This window comes from Neofelis nebulosa, chromosome 4 (genome assembly GCF_028018385.1).
Source record: "Neofelis nebulosa isolate mNeoNeb1 chromosome 4, mNeoNeb1.pri, whole genome shotgun sequence".
NCBI classification, from domain to species: domain Eukaryota; kingdom Metazoa; phylum Chordata; class Mammalia; order Carnivora; family Felidae; genus Neofelis; species Neofelis nebulosa.
Genome location: NC_080785.1, coordinates 1364523 through 1379535, shown reverse-complemented (window position 1 = coordinate 1379535; position 15013 = coordinate 1364523). Strand labels below are relative to the sequence as shown.

The following is a 15013-nucleotide window of genomic DNA, read 5'->3' as shown; positions in this document are numbered from 1 at the left end:
CGTGCATTCCGGACAGTGTGCCTGGCAGGGTGTTCGGTAAATACCAGGTTGAAATGAGGCTTCCGTGGCTCTGCCACGAGAGGGACACTGTGGCCTGGTGGCAGTGACCGTGAGGCATCCAGCACCCGTGACAGAAAGGGGCCGGGGAGCCGTGGTGCAGCAGCGGGGGGCAGCCCGAGCCTCGCGGTCACAGAGGCCGCTCGGCCCCGAGAAGGGCAGCAGTGAGACGGGAGAGCTCAGCAGGGCCTCCGAGGTCCCGCTGCTTGAGATGCCACGCGGGCGCCTCGTGGAGAACAGACGGAGGCAGAAGCGAGCGGGGCCGGGAGAGACAGGGTGGGAGGCACCTGGGGATGCCCACCAGTGCCGTTCCCCAGAGCCGCGTGGCGTGGCGGGACTCCCCGCGACGACGGAGGTGCTCTGTGTCGTCTGCCACGGGAGCCACGAGTCGCGTGTGGCGTTGGGCACGTGATGTGTGGCCAGCATGACAGAGGCACTGATTTTCAAATTTTAATTCACTAAGTAGGCACATGTGGTTAGTGGAGGGCTGCTGGGTTTAAAAAAGTTCAAGGAGCCATAGGATATTACCTAAGAAAGGTATTTTGATAGTCGACAGCACTATCATGTAGTTGAAAGTTGCCGGAAGAGTCGACCTTAAATGTTCTCACCACAGAAAGAATCGTAACCACGAGGGGCGATGGAGGTGCTAACTAACCTTACCTTGGTAATCGTTTTGTAACAAATACATTTATCAATTCACCACGTTGTATACCAGAAACTTACACAACGTTCGATTGCAACTATATCTCAGTAAGGTTGGGAAAAACTTTTAACGGCATTTTGATATTGTTACTGGTGACAGACACTGAGCCCTGATGTACAGGCACTCGTGCGGGCGGTATTATTCAACTAGTCTGGCTGAGCTTTGTGATCTGTCGTGTCTCTTGGTCTCCAAACCTAGTACCCCGTCTACTACTCTGAGCTGCTGTTAAAAGTTAGCATGTCTGGGGCGCCTGGGTGGCGCAGTCGGTTAAGCGTCCGACTTCAGCCAGGTCACGATCTCGCGGTCCGTGAGTTCGAGCCCCGCGTCAGGCTCTGGGCCGATGGCTCGGAGCCTGGAGCCTGTTTCCGATTCTGTGTCTCCCTCTCTCTCTGCCCCTTCCCCGTTCATGCTCTGTCTCTCTCTGTCCCAAAAATAAATAAAAAACGTTGAAAAAAAAATTTAAAAAAAAAAAAAAAAGTTAGCATGTCTGGAGGCGCCTGAGTGGCTCAGTTAAGTGTCTGACTCTTGATTTTGGCTCAGGTCGTGATCTCACAGTCCGTGAGTTCGAGCCCCACATCGGGCCCTGTGCTGACATCTCAGAGCCTGGAGCCTGCTTGGGATTCTCTGTCTCTCTGTCTCTCTGCCCCTCCACTGCTTGCACTCTCTGTGTCTCTCTCTCAAAAGAAATAAATAAACTTAGAAAAAGTTAACGTAGGGGAAAACCTTTTTTTTTTTTAAGTAACAGCCATTGTAACGGGTGTATTCCTCATACCAGACAATTCATGGCAGGCTTTAAAAAAGGGGCGGGTCTGTTTGTTGGCAGGGAAGAGGCAACCACAGGGCATCGTTATCCAGGACACGGGCTGTCAGATGAGCCTGGGTTCACGCCCCGGCTAGGTCACGTGGCGGCTGCGTGACCTCGGGTGGGGGAAGCCCAAATGTCTTTACCTGACGAATGGTAATGAAAGCGTTAAGTCCGCAGGGCCGTTGTGGGATAAGCACTTTCAGTGTCAATACTTAAGAAACAAATTTGGGGACAGATCCTCTAAAAAACACTCTGTGTGTTTCCCACACGGATTACGTATCGCTTTCGGGAGAACGTAGCTGTCACCGGCCGGATGAACGCAAAGGGTGTGTGCTCACACACGAGGCCCAGAGGGACACACAGCGAAGAGTTAAGAGTCGTCCACACCCGCAGAGTGTGCCGCACTCGGGCCTCCCCGCACACACGTGGGCGCGGCGGGCGGGAGGGCGGAGGTGTTCACTCAGGGCCGTGCGGCGGGGTGGTCGGGGGGTGGGGTCGGTCACGGCCCCGCACGAGTGACACAGCCGGCCTCTGCCACCTCACGGTGACCTGGCCGTGGGGAGGCACCGTCCGCCTGGCGCTTACAATGCCTCTAAAAGATCGCAAGGAAAAAACCCAAACGTGGCCGAGACGTCACTGACGCGCGGAGAAGGCACAGCTTCGGAAAACGTCTCGGCTGCACGCGAGCCGGGGTCTCCCGAGCGGGAGGAGCGCCCTCCCCGGACTATGCTGATGTGGGACGGACGGACGGACGGACGGAGCCGGCGCGGCAGGGACGCAGGGACGCGAGGAAGGTGTTTACGGGTCGGGCGGGGGGCCGGGGGCCGCTCGCTTTGATTCCAAACGGCATTGTCGTCCGCCTGCTAACAAACCAGACAGCAGAGAAAGCAGGTGAATCGCGCCTTGCTCATTTTCCAAGGCCCCTGAAGAGGACGAGGGCCTTAATCCCCGAGGGCCCCGTGTGAACGCACGGGGCTCCGCTCCGGGCCGCACGCGCTCCCGGGCCCTGCCGTCCGGATCCAGGGGCTCCGGTGTCAGCGTGGCGCACTCGGCAAGGCTTGGGAAAGGCGTCCTTTGGTCCCCATGCGATTCATTCCTTGGAAGAAAAGGAAATGGGAAGAAAGGTTTCGTGTCCGGGCTTTGGGCCTTTGATCATTTGACGATCGAGGTCTGTGGCGGGGCCTCCGGCTCTCAGGCCAGACAAAGGCAGCCCGGGCGCGACAGGCCGGGCCAGCTTGTCCCAGAACAAAACCGGGGGCGGGGGCGCAGTGTGGCGGCCTGGGAAAGACCCACTTGGCTGGCGAGGGGCCGTCCTGCCCTTTGATCTCTCCTGAGACCGCGGCCCAGGCCCCAGGTCAGGGGATTTCACACCGCCCGCCCCCTCCCCGGGCAGAGGGGAGCAGGTCAAGAACAGAACGGGGTGGGGGGGTGACCGATGGGCCAGGGCCTGGGGCGGCCCTCTCTGGCCGGTTCCCCATGGCTGGGCTCCATTGTTGACGGCCAGCCACACTTGACGTGGGATTTGACGTTACATGGCACAGCAGAGCGGGTCGATGCGGACTGGGGCTCGGACAATGCCGGCACCCCGCCCCCGGCCGGCTCCTCAGGCGGGAACATTCTCGTCCACAGCTGCCTCTCGCGAAGCAGCGACTGCACCTCGCAGCATCCGGCTGTGCCGCACCCCCTCGCAGGACACCCCCGGTGACCCCCCCCAGCACTGGGAAAGCGTGGCGTCCGCCCCGCGCCTGTGGGCGAGCCGGGCTCCACCCTGGCGCGAACCCACACGGGAGGCATCTCGAACACGAACGCCGGTCGGGCTCCTTCAGGAGGAATTCTGATTTAACACGAGGCAGACATTATGTGTGCAGCAGGCCGAGAAGGGAGGGCAGGTACCGGGGAGGAAACAGAAATTCTGCTAGAGCTCCGAGCTCCCGACAGTTGCAAGTTTGCAAACGAAAGGATGTGTTTGATAAGACACAGTAGCATTAGCGGACAGGAAACTTTTAACTAAAAAGATTAGGATCACGTTACGCTCTAAAACCAAAATACGTCTTCACCAGTGTCAGATCTTCTGTCTTTTTGTGTCAGTCTCTTTGTTTGCGCGTGGCCAGCACTCAGCTAATTTCGGGCGCTTAAAATAATATTTGGCGGCACAAAGCCGATCTCGTTCTCCCTCCGGCGTCCGGCCAGGAAGCCGTGGACGTCCAGCAGGGTGTGGGGTGCGCAGCCGGGTTCAGTCCTGGTCCTCCGGGAGCAGGCTGTACCAGCAGAGATGCCTCACGCGCTAGTCTCTACGTGTGAAACAGCGGCCTGCGGGCTCATCCACGCACCCGTATCCTTGGTCTGGAGACGGGCTCCGTTTCTCTTCTTTTTAACCACAAGAAAGTGGAGTAAGGAAAATGCTTATTTTAGAGTTGCCAGCATCGGCATGAAAATGTACTGAAATTGTTTTCTTTTTTTAAATTATTAGAAAGTTTTTTGGATGTTTGTTCATTTTTGGGAGAGAGACAGAGTGTGAGCAGGGGAGGGGCGAGAGGGAGACACAGAATCCGAAGCGGGCTCCAGGCTCCGAGCCGTCAGCTCGGAGCCCAGCGCGGGGGCTTGAACTCACAAACCGCGAGATCATGACCTGAGCTGAAGTCGGACACTTAACAGACTGAGCCCCCCCAGGCGCCACTGAACCTCATTTCTATAATCTGCTTCTGCTTCTGGGCAAAGGATGTTCTGGAAGGCGGGGCCTGTCTGCAAGGACACACGTGCGAGTTTGTGTGTAGATGGAGGGACGGTTTGGTTCACGGGTGAGAGAGACGGGAGGTGTCCCCACCTCCTTCCGGGGCTCGTGGGTTGTGCATGGGCACCACAGGGAAAGCGGTGTTTTCTCAGAGCAGCTTGGGCAATGCAGCAGGATCCTGGGTTGCCATGGCGACTTGCGAGTGACTGTCCAAGAGGTGGGTCCGACACGGGGGTTTCCCCGAACGTGACTGTGGAGCTCGCTCTCTGGTCCCTAAGGAGACCCCTCACGGGTTTCTTCCCGAGACTACGTTGGGGTGCTGCAGACCAGCTCAGCGCCCACACGTCCACGGGAGCGAAGGGGCCGGGGCTTACGTCCTGCTCCCGTGGTCCGCCCAGTCCCAAGGTGGGGGGGTGCTCTCCCCGTGGTCCGCCCAGTCCTGAGCAGGAGTGCGGGGGCCGCTCTCCTCGTGGCCCCTGCTCTCAGGCACTGTTGGTGCCCCTGTGCCTTCTTGCCGTGGGGCGCTCAGGGTGCAAGTCCCGGTGCCACATTTGGGAGGAAAAGACCAGGAGGAGAGGCCGCGTAGGTGCAGGTGTGTCGAACAGGGGGTGTTCCGGGTTTTATCCGAGATAAGGCGGGGTCGGGCGACCGCAGTCACCCCCAGAGCGTAGCGGAGTCTGGAATGACCGACGCTGTATTCTGCAGGTACGGTTTATGCCAACACTTCAAGGATACTACGAACTGCACTTAAGGCTCCAAGCGGCGTCTTTGCCTCGATCGCGCTCATCATAGCACGTTCAGCAGGCACTTACCCGGCACCCGCCGTGCGCCCAGCCCCGTGCCCGACACCGGCAGCAAGGGAAGAGCCACAGAAACACCGTGCGTGCTGCAGACAGCTTTCACGTGATCCGGGGAAGGGACAACGAGCGGCTAATTTCCTCCGAGGCCGCCGAGAGCATTACCCTGAGGTTGCCACGGCAACGCTGGCCCCGCTCGGCCCCAACAAAGCAGCCCGCTCGCTCGCTCGGAGCCTCACCTTTGGCCATCTTGTTGAGAACCATGTCGATCAGGACGTAGGTGCCGCTCCTGCCCGCGCCGTCGCTGCCAACGGAAGGGGAGAGGTGAGAACGCGGCCGGGGCCACGTGAACCCCACGCCCACCAAAGCCAGCGGACGGCCGATTGCCCTCTGCGTTTAAGGGGAGTCGTGTGGGGAGAGGGAGGCTGTGAATTTGAGAGAAAGCGGAAGAAAGCGGGGTGAGGAGGCATCGCTGGGTGGAAGGGGGGGGAGGGGCAGGGGAGGAGGGAGGGAGGAGGAGGGGGGAGGAAGGGATGGGGGGAGGGGAGAAAGGGTAAGGAGGAAAGAGTAGGAGAGGAGGGAGGAGGAGGAGGGAGGGGGAAGGGAGGAGGGAAAGGAGGGGGAGTGAGGGAAGGGGGAGGAGGAGGAGGAAAAAGGGTGGGAGCCCCCCACCCTCGCAGCAGGGATTAGCTATGGTGCCTGCGTGGATTTGCTCCCGTCTTCCTCTTTCCTCCCAGAGCCGAGGGGCCACGGCCGCCCTGACACCGACAGGCGCCTTCCAAGCCGTCCACCCGCCGCCTGGGACACCCGTGCCTCCGGGTCGTTCCCTTCCGCTCTCTGACGGACCCACGGCACAGCCCCCACTGGTCCCGCACAGACCCGCGCGGAAGCACGCGGACCCGTGCAGTTACCAGGCACCCGACGCAGACACACGCGGTTACACGCGCGTGGTTACACAGCACACACACTGACACATGGTCAGACACCCACACGGAGGCGTGCACACTTGTCGGCCGATCGGACCGTCTTGGCGTCTGATCTCTGGAGACGTATTTCCATTTTGGCCCAGCAGAAAGGAACGTTCTACGCAACAGAGCACGGCTCTTCGCCAGACCCGGGTGGATGTGAAGCCCAGGGCGTGAGGGCACCCTCACACGGGCGTCTGAGTGCCTCTACTTACCAGGGTGAGTGCAGCCCGTCTGGGCTTTGCCCACAGGCCAGACTCACGTAACCAACCGGGGGCGGCCGTCCCTCCGGTAATGACAGAGTCTGTCCCTGCTCCTAACGGGCCCCAAGCATTTCTCAGCAGCTTGGCTCCACACCTCGTGAACTGGTGGCTAAGACAAGGCCACGGACCACAGACTCCGCCTCGAGGTTTGTGTGAGAGCCACGAGGGCTGAAGAAAAACTAGGGCGGCGGGGCCCAGGCCGCCGGAGACCGGGTGCGGGACGCCCGGCGGCTCGCGGGGAGGAGCGGGCCACGTGCGGCTCACTCGGGCGTCAGTGCAAGAAACACACGGCAGTGTTTAGCTCGAGGGCCTAGAAGATTAAGTGTGTATCTCTGGTTCCCTTCAGAAGCGCCAGTTAGATGCACTTATCACGCAGATAGAGAGTTCCGCTTGCACCCCTCGCTGTGGCTGCCTTCTGAGGTGGCGAGCGCGCATAATCCACGTGAGAACTTGTACTTGCCTGCAGTGAACAATTATTGGACAAGAACGGCCCCTGTAGCACTTGTTTACTTTTCTGAAACAAAAAGAGACAGAAATTACGGTTACGCACCACGACTCCTGTCTCCCGCCTCGCAAAGTCACTCCCAAGCCAGAGTCACGGGCCCCATCTTTGGCACCGTTTACGACAGCCTGTGTCACGAAGTCAAAACCACACACACGTTTTCAAAGATTTATTTTCCTTGTCGGCGTTAAGTTATGAAACAGAGCTTTAGAAACAACTCTTAGGTTTTCACCATCTTCCCTTCCCTGGACAAGCCAGACCCCGAGGGCTCCGTCTTTGGCCTGCCCCGCCCCCACCCCGCCCCCACGTCTGCGGCTCCGCTCAGCCTGGCTTTTTGCGGTGACGTGGGTATCTAGACTCTGCTAAAACTGCCGAGTTCTGCGATTTATTGCTCCAAGTTTCTTACGTCCTAGATGTCCTATCGGAATGTAATATGAGTATTGTCTCAAAAGAGCAGCTTAAGGTCCCTTCTGGTCCGTCCGGTGGGTCCGGGCTTCTTCCTTCCACAGAAACCCGAGCTTACATCAGAGACAAGTCCTTCCTTGGTACACATTTGAACATGTTGACAAACATCTTCGCTGTGCAGATTCTAGACCAGGATTTATGAAAATTAACAAGGAGCTGAGATTATCTCGTGACCGAGCCCCTAAATCGAAACAGGGGGCCGATTTAAAATTCACTGAGTAAGCTCCAAACGTGTTGGAAGTCAGTGAAACCACTAAACTTGCTTACAAAGTACATGAAAATTCTCAGTAAAATAGTTCTGAATAGAGAAAAGTAAATGAGCCAAACGCGTGAGGGGGCTGTGCTCGAAATTGCTCTGTGTGAATTTCTACAATGTATGACACGGGGCAAAATTAAAAAAAGAGAGAGAAAAGAAAACCGGGGCAAAAAAAGGATCTTTTCCCTCGCACCGGAAACAGGAAAATGCCACATTTCTCTGCGGAGGCTGGCCTGCCCGGCACAGAGACGGTTGGTGGGAAGTGTGTGTTCTCTCAGCGGGTGGCCTGGCTTCAAACCCCTGGACGCCGAGACGGAGGGGCCGCTGGGGGCAGGCGGCTGGCCCGGGCGCCCGGCGGTACTCTCCCGCGTGCCCCAGGCACAAAGCTGGTCCTTTCCATCTCCTCTACGAGTGAACGGAGTGAGGCCCACACGCCCGGCCGAACAGCACGAGGGGAGCCCAGGCGTGAGGTGATGTGCCCTACGACGGGGCCACCCCCACGCCCCTCGGGCCGCCTCCTGCAGCATTTAAAGTTGGGAGGCCACCGGAAGTCTTAAAAACGAGAAGACCCACCAACACGGGTGAAACAGGCTGCTCAGTGGCCACCTCTGCGGGAGCTTCGGCTCACTTTCGAGGCGCACGCTAACGCTGGGGTGGAGCGGGACGGTGAAGGAAGCACACGTGAGCTCATCGAGATCGAGCAAGCGTGCCACGGTGCCCTCAGAGTTCGTGGGCCTTTGAGAATAAAACAGATTGAGGGCGCCTGGGTGGCGCAGTCGGTTAAGCGTCCGACTTCAGCCAGGTCACGATCTCGCGGTCCGTGAGTTCGAGCCCCGCGTCGGGCTCTGGGCTGATGGCTCAGAGCCTGGAGCCTGTTTCAGATTCTGTGTCTCCCTCTCTCTCTGCCCCTCCCCCGTTCATGCTCTGTCTCTCTCTGTCCCAAAAATAAAAAAAAAAAAAAAAAAAAAAAAAAAAACGTTGGAGAATAAAACAGATTGAAAAATAGACCCACTACTTTCTCCTACTAAAACTTTCCGTTCTCGGGGCGCCCGCCTGGCTCAGGCGGTAGAGCGAGAGGCTCCTGGTCTTGGGTGGTCAGTTCCAGCCAAGACTGTAAGTGTCTTAAAAACTCAAGGTGGTCGAGACGAACACCCAGGATCACGTTCATTAAAGTGGTAATTTAAAACCGGAAGTGGAGGTGGTCTGCATCTTAAAACTCCCATCCTTGACTTGGGTCGTAAGGTCAACAGAGCTTTAGGATAGACAAAGTACATGCCGGACCCCAGGATGGGCCTCAAATGTGAGCAATGTGAGGTCTGCCAGCTCATCTGAGGCTGTGTGTGTGCACGTGCCCTGCGTGTGCATGGGTGTATGCACTGTGTGTGTGTGTGCACCTGCCCTGCATGCATGCGTGTCTGCATGTGCCCTGCGCGTGCATGTGTGTGTACGCATTATGTGAGCATGTGTGTGCACCCACCCTGCGTGCATGTGTGTGCACGTACTGCGCGCGAGCGCCTTGCATGTACATGTGTGTACGCACTATGTATGTGCATGTGCCCTGTGTGTGCGTGTGCACCTGCCCTGTGTGTGGGGCGGGACCTTCATGTGTATGTGTGTGTACACACTGTCTGTTCATGTGTGTGAGCTCTGCATGTGCATATGTGTGTACATACTGTGTGTGTGTGTGTGGGGGCACACGCCCTGAGTGTGCATGTGTGTGTATGCATTGTGCACATGCGTCCTGCGTGTGCATGTGTGTACGCTCTGTGCATGTGTGTATGTACCCTGCGTGTGCATGTGTATGCTCTGTGCACGTGTGTGTGCATGTGTGTACGCACTGTGTGCGTGTGCGCCCTGTGTTTGCATGTGTGTACACACTGTGCGTGTGTGTGCCCTGCGTGTGCATGTGTGTGTATGCACTGTGTGTGAGCATGTGTGTGTGTGCACACTGTGTGCATGTGTGTGCCCTGCGTGTGCATGTGTGTACATACTGTGTGTGCATGTGCCCTGCATGTGCATGTGTGTGTATGCACTGTGTGTGAGCATGTGTGTGTGTGCACAGTGTGTGCATGTGTGTGTGCCCTGCATGTGCAAGTGTGTACATACTGTGTGTGCATGTGCCCTGCGTATGCACTGTGTGCACGTGTGTGTATACACTGTGTGCGTGTGTGCACGTGTGCCTTGCATGTGCATGTGTGTGTATGCATTGTGCACATGCGTCCTGCGTGTGCATGTGTGTACGCTCTGTGCATGTGTGTATGTACCCTGCGTGTGCATGTGTATGCTCTGTGCACGTGTGTGTGCATGTGTGTACGCACTGTGTGCGTGTGCGCCCTGTGTTTGCATGTGTGTACACACTGTGCGTGTGTGTGCCCTGCGTGTGCATGTGTGTGTATGCACTGTGTGTGAGCATGTGTGTGTGTGCACACTGTGTGCATGTGTGTGCCCTGCGTGTGCATGTGTGTACATACTGTGTGTGCATGTGCCCTGCATGTGCATGTGTATGCACTGTGTGTGAGCATGTGTGTGTGTGCACAGTGTGTGCATGTGTGTGTGCCCTGCATGTGCAAGTGTGTACATACTGTGTGTGCATGTGCCCTGCGTATGCACTGTGTGCATGTGTGTGTATGCACTGTGTGCACATGCGCCCTGCGTGTGCAAGTGTGTGTATGCTCTGTGAGTGTGTGTGTATGCACTGTGTGCATGTGTGTGTGTGCCCTGCGTGTGCATGTGTGCACAGTGTGTACTCTGTGTGTGTATGTGTGTACATGTGTAGAATGTAGCAAACTCAGAGTCAGATTAGATCTAGGACGGCTTTATTTTTGTAGGCCTTTTACTAGAAATCTCTCAGTCGCTGAATCTTTTTAGATGTGAACCTCCAACATTCTGTTATACTTCGTACTTGGCTGTCCAGTCTGTGCTTGTACAGACTAACCCAACATCTGCACGTTCACACCCTCGTCAATCACAGGTTTTGGTCATTTTTTCTGAGGGGGCCAAGTACAAAAATAGTACATTAAAGAAAGAAAGAAACAGTAAGCGTACTGGTTTCAGAAAACCATCACCGGAAGGAATCGCGGGACTGCAGTGTCCCATTCGCAGCTGGTCAGCCTCGCTTTCGGCAGAGCGCGGTAAGCACGGCCCCCTCGGCAAAGAAAAGTTGCTAAAAAGGAATTCCCGGCACCTACGGCGGCAGCTTGCTTCCGAATTCCCGCAGTCCCCGTTCTGACTTCACAGAGTATTTAAAACCTTTTCTCTCTCCAGCGCGCTGTGACCGGCCGCCTGGTGTGGCCCACGAAGGTTTCGCTGTCATTTCAGTCTCCCTGTTTAGCCCCGCCCCCTGCCAAACCTATCCACAAAGGGCCACGAGCCATCGAGGAGACGCGCGGAGTGCAAACAATGCGCCGGCGTGGCCGAGAACTTCATTGACAAAGAGTCACGTGCTTGTATCGTCACAACGTAAAACATCACAAATAGAAGGGCAGGAGCATCACATCGCCAACAAAAGCGTTCACCTGGTTGACCCAAGATACAGATGCAGATTATTCATGGAGGTGGGCAACACACAGCTGTCCTGTGTCACTCGATTAGAACAAATCATCAGCAAGCCAACGGTTGCAAACATGGAGAAAAATGGAGGTTAGATATATTTCAACAGGAGCAGTCGCTGAGAAAGAACGATTAGTAATACAAACCGACCCACGGGTCGCTGAGTGACAAGGAGCCGCATGCAACCCACAGCGAGCAAAGGTCAGAGGTCGTGAGAGGCTCAGGAAGGGGCCCCCCACACTGCCCAGCAGCAGAGTCACAGCCTCCAATGATCACTTTTGTGACTATGCAACTGGGCTCATATTACTAGCTGCAACATCACAAAAATGACACTGGCCACCGCTCATTAGCTGGCAAAGTAAGGGTCTGAGTGCCGCTGCACACAGCAAGAAGTGAGAGAGGCAGAGAGAGAGACAGACAGAGAGAGAGAGAGATAATTTTTAAAAGCAAAGCCCTCACACGTGATGCTAACGATCTCAACTCTGGCAGCTTCTCTTTAAAGTGTAAATGCGCTCCCTCTGGGCTCCAGAAGGAAGTAATTACACATCCCAGTGCCTGCTGCACACACTGGCCAGAGCGAGGGAAGGCTGGGCGGATGTTCGGGGCGGGGCGGGAGGAGACCTGTGCGTAAGGTGACCAGTGTCTTCAGAAGCCGTCGCCCCTGGCCGATGGCTGAACTTTGGGCGGCTCTTTTACCCGGAAAACCGCAAAGCGGCAGTCCGTGCCTGAGCGCGGCCCTCCCGAGACCGTGGCCGCTCACGCCCTTTGTCTGGTTGGTCCTCGACAGGCGGGCTGGTGCCCCATGAGGCAAGCCCGCGAAGCTTGATGTTTGAGCAGACTTGCAAATTTCAAGTTAACAGAAACTTTCCGGAGCCGTATCTCCTAAGCCTCTGGGGGAAAGGGAACTTGGGGACTCAGTGTCTCTTCATGACAGGTGATAAGCACAGAGGTTGCTTGTGTATTGGTCAGTCCCACGTATGGATACGGACGCGGACGTGCGCCCATAGGCATATATGTACAAACGCACCGCATGAGCATAAAGACGGGGGTCAAGATGAACGGCTATCTTTGTAGCCACATCCATTTTGCCAGTAACGCCTCTCGTTTGGAGACTCTATCTCAGGAAATGTGCCCTAGGTAAGATTTTTAGGTAGCATGTCTTCAGAAATAAACTTGTATTACGACAACGAATGAAATAGCCAGGAAACTGGGACGGGCTGGGAAGGAGCTGTGTGGAACCAGGGCTTGGGGCTGTGTTCAGGACTGGGTGCGGGGGGCGCGCTCTGCCTCTCTGGGCAAGGTGACGGAGCAGGGACGGGTCCCCGCGCGTGCACCGTGGCCGTGACGCCTAGGGTGTGTCTCTCCTCGAGGTTTCACATGCTCTTTGATCCAAAGAACCATTCAAATAAAAATCTGTTTTGCTTTTCAAAGGCAAAAGAAATAGCATCATAATAACCTTGAGAATGTCTCACACAGAAATTCAAGAAACGCAGAGATGAGCCTGAAACCCCGCTCTCTCGAGTGACACAGTGTGCATTCAAGGACGAGTACCGTTCAGACACAAACCGCTTCGCGACTGTGTACGAGGCTGGGTCAAGGCACATCTTGTTTCCTAAGTCCTTGTTTTGGACATTTGTCTGCTTTTGGTATCAGGTGGTTTCCCCGTCAGTGACACGTAAGAGAGGCTCTGGGAAACCGAGAGCGCGGTCAGCCTGTTGCTCAGCACCTGCCTGTCCTTGGCGGATGTGTACGTACCGCCACACGACAGCCAATGCTGACCAACCGTCATCACCGAATCCAATGGACAATCAAAGCCTCCGTCTGACATTTTCCCTTTTTTTGCCTCGTCAATATCTTCCTGGAAGATGGCTCCCAGCATTCATCCCAACAGGTCAATAAACACACTTGAAAACAACACACCCCCTGGGCGACTGGCTGACTGCGGCGGGAACAAAGACTGGATGTTTCCAGACCGTCAGCTTCAAACTGCACTAAAATACACATGGTCATGTGCTAATTCCATCCAGGCTCCCCCACCAAGGTCCAAGGTCATCCAGGGCAGAGTCTGGGCCCACACTTGCCACATCTCGTCATCGTGTCCAACCAGATAGTCTCCAAGATAAGCCTGTCTTTTCCTCATCAGTGCCCTGCGAGGCATAGACTTGAGGACTCGACCACTTAGAGAATCTGATCAGAAATAACCACCTTATTTCCATAATTCTAAGGTATCTTCGTCCCCCATTTTGACTCCTCTAAAACCAGAAAACATCTTGCGATTAATACGTACCATTAACATGATTTCCCTCCCCTCCCCTCTCCTATATATATTATAAATACAGTTGATCCTGGAACAGCATGGCCTTGAACTGCGCGGGTCCACTGTCGCGTGGATTTTTTTCGATAAATACAAGGCAGCACTGAAAACGTACTGTCTCTTCCTGGTGATTTTCTCAATAACGTTTTCTTTTCTCCAGCACACTTCATTGTAAGAACGCCATGCGTGATGCACAGGATATACAAAATACGTGTTAACTGACTTTTTTAGGTCACCGGTAAGGCTTCCGGTATACAGCAGGCTGTCGGCAGGTAAGTTTCAGGGGAGTCAAAAGTTAAATGTGATTTTCAACTGTGTGTGGGGCTCAGTGCCTCAAACCCGTGTTGTTCTAGGATCGATCGTATATTTATAATATACGAAAAATATAACAGATGGCGTGTCTCACGGCAAACGGCCTCTTGGAGGCAGGAGACCGGTTATCACACGGCGTCCCCTCCTCCCTGACGCCCACACCGTCAAACCGTTAACCCGCCGGTGCACCGTCGGTCGTACCTGCGGAAATCCAGGAGGGACCTCGCGGAGGAGGGCACCCCGCGGTCGCACCAGCTCAGGAAGTGGAACTGGGTCACGGTGCGCGTCTCGTTGGTCTGAAGGTTCTTCAGGTAGAAGCTTCTCACGAGGAAGTCCTCACACCAGATGTGCTCGGAGACCAGGTTCACCTGGATGGGGCGGTGCCGGGGGGGGGGGGGGAGCATTGGGAACGTGAAGCATCATCGTCTGAACACGGAGGGATTTGCAGGAGCCAAGGGCGAATACCAGGGGGGCAGCTCGCGGGCCGACGGCGGGCTGCACGGCCCCTCCCACCGACTCAATTTTGACAGGGTTTACGCAAAAGAGAACTCTGTGCGTTTTAATGTCACGCAGACACATCGGTCAAATTATTAGAAAACCGTGTCTGGATTCAAAACTATTCCAGCTTCTGTCTTTTGTATTTCCGAGCTGTGTAAACCTTCAAGGACAACTGTACTTTCGGGCAGGACACCAGCGGGTTCCACGGGAGCTGGCATTTCACCGCGGTGGTGTCACCGAAAGGCGGAGAGGAGCCCAGCGGGTTCACACGGAAACCGTGACCCGGCACTGCTCAGGGTCAAGCCCGTTCTCAGCCCCCTGAAAGCCGCGGCCGCGTGATTTAGGGTTAATTTTCACACTTCCTCCGTGGGGCTTTGGCATCCCGATTTTAACGCAAAACCATGCACGACATAGCACTAGCTGCTCTGCCCGCGTTCACTGGGTTCGTCGTTGACGTGGGTGGAAAGTCCAGCAAGAGAAAGAAGCTCGTGGCCAGGCGGCCCTCAAGGAAGGTCGGATCTCAGACACAAGCCCCTGAACGCCAGGCGGGGACCACTGAGCTGTGAGAACAGCAGGGGAGTGTTTCCTAAAACAACCCCCCGCCCCGCCCGCCGTTCCTCGGCGCCTGGCTCAACGGGCCTCCCCGGGAGGTAACTCTTTGGTCCTCTCTGTCTGGGTCTGGAATCACGAAGCTTTAAAGGCGAAGACCGGGCCGTCTACGCCAGAACCCGCGGGGCCACGGCCGTGGGGAGGGGCTGGGTGTCTGGGGACCACGGGGCCCTGGGGACGCCTGGCC

The 15013-nt window shown here is 56.1% G+C and overlaps 1 protein-coding gene across 6 annotated transcripts in view; it reads right to left on the bottom strand.

Moving 5' to 3' along the window:
- Window positions 1-15013, bottom strand: part of PTPRN2 (protein tyrosine phosphatase receptor type N2) — an 831667-nt gene that overhangs the window by 9815 nt on the left and 806839 nt on the right. For all 6 annotated transcript variants that reach the window (XM_058723632.1, XM_058723627.1, XM_058723630.1 and 3 more), the window contains 3 exons: window positions 13921-14087; window positions 6782-6835; window positions 5333-5397 (listed from right to left, as the gene is read on the bottom strand). In XM_058723632.1, the coding sequence (XP_058579615.1) occupies window positions 5333-5397; window positions 6782-6835; window positions 13921-14087 (286 nt within the window). The remainder of the gene's footprint in view (window positions 1-5332; window positions 5398-6781; window positions 6836-13920; window positions 14088-15013) is intronic.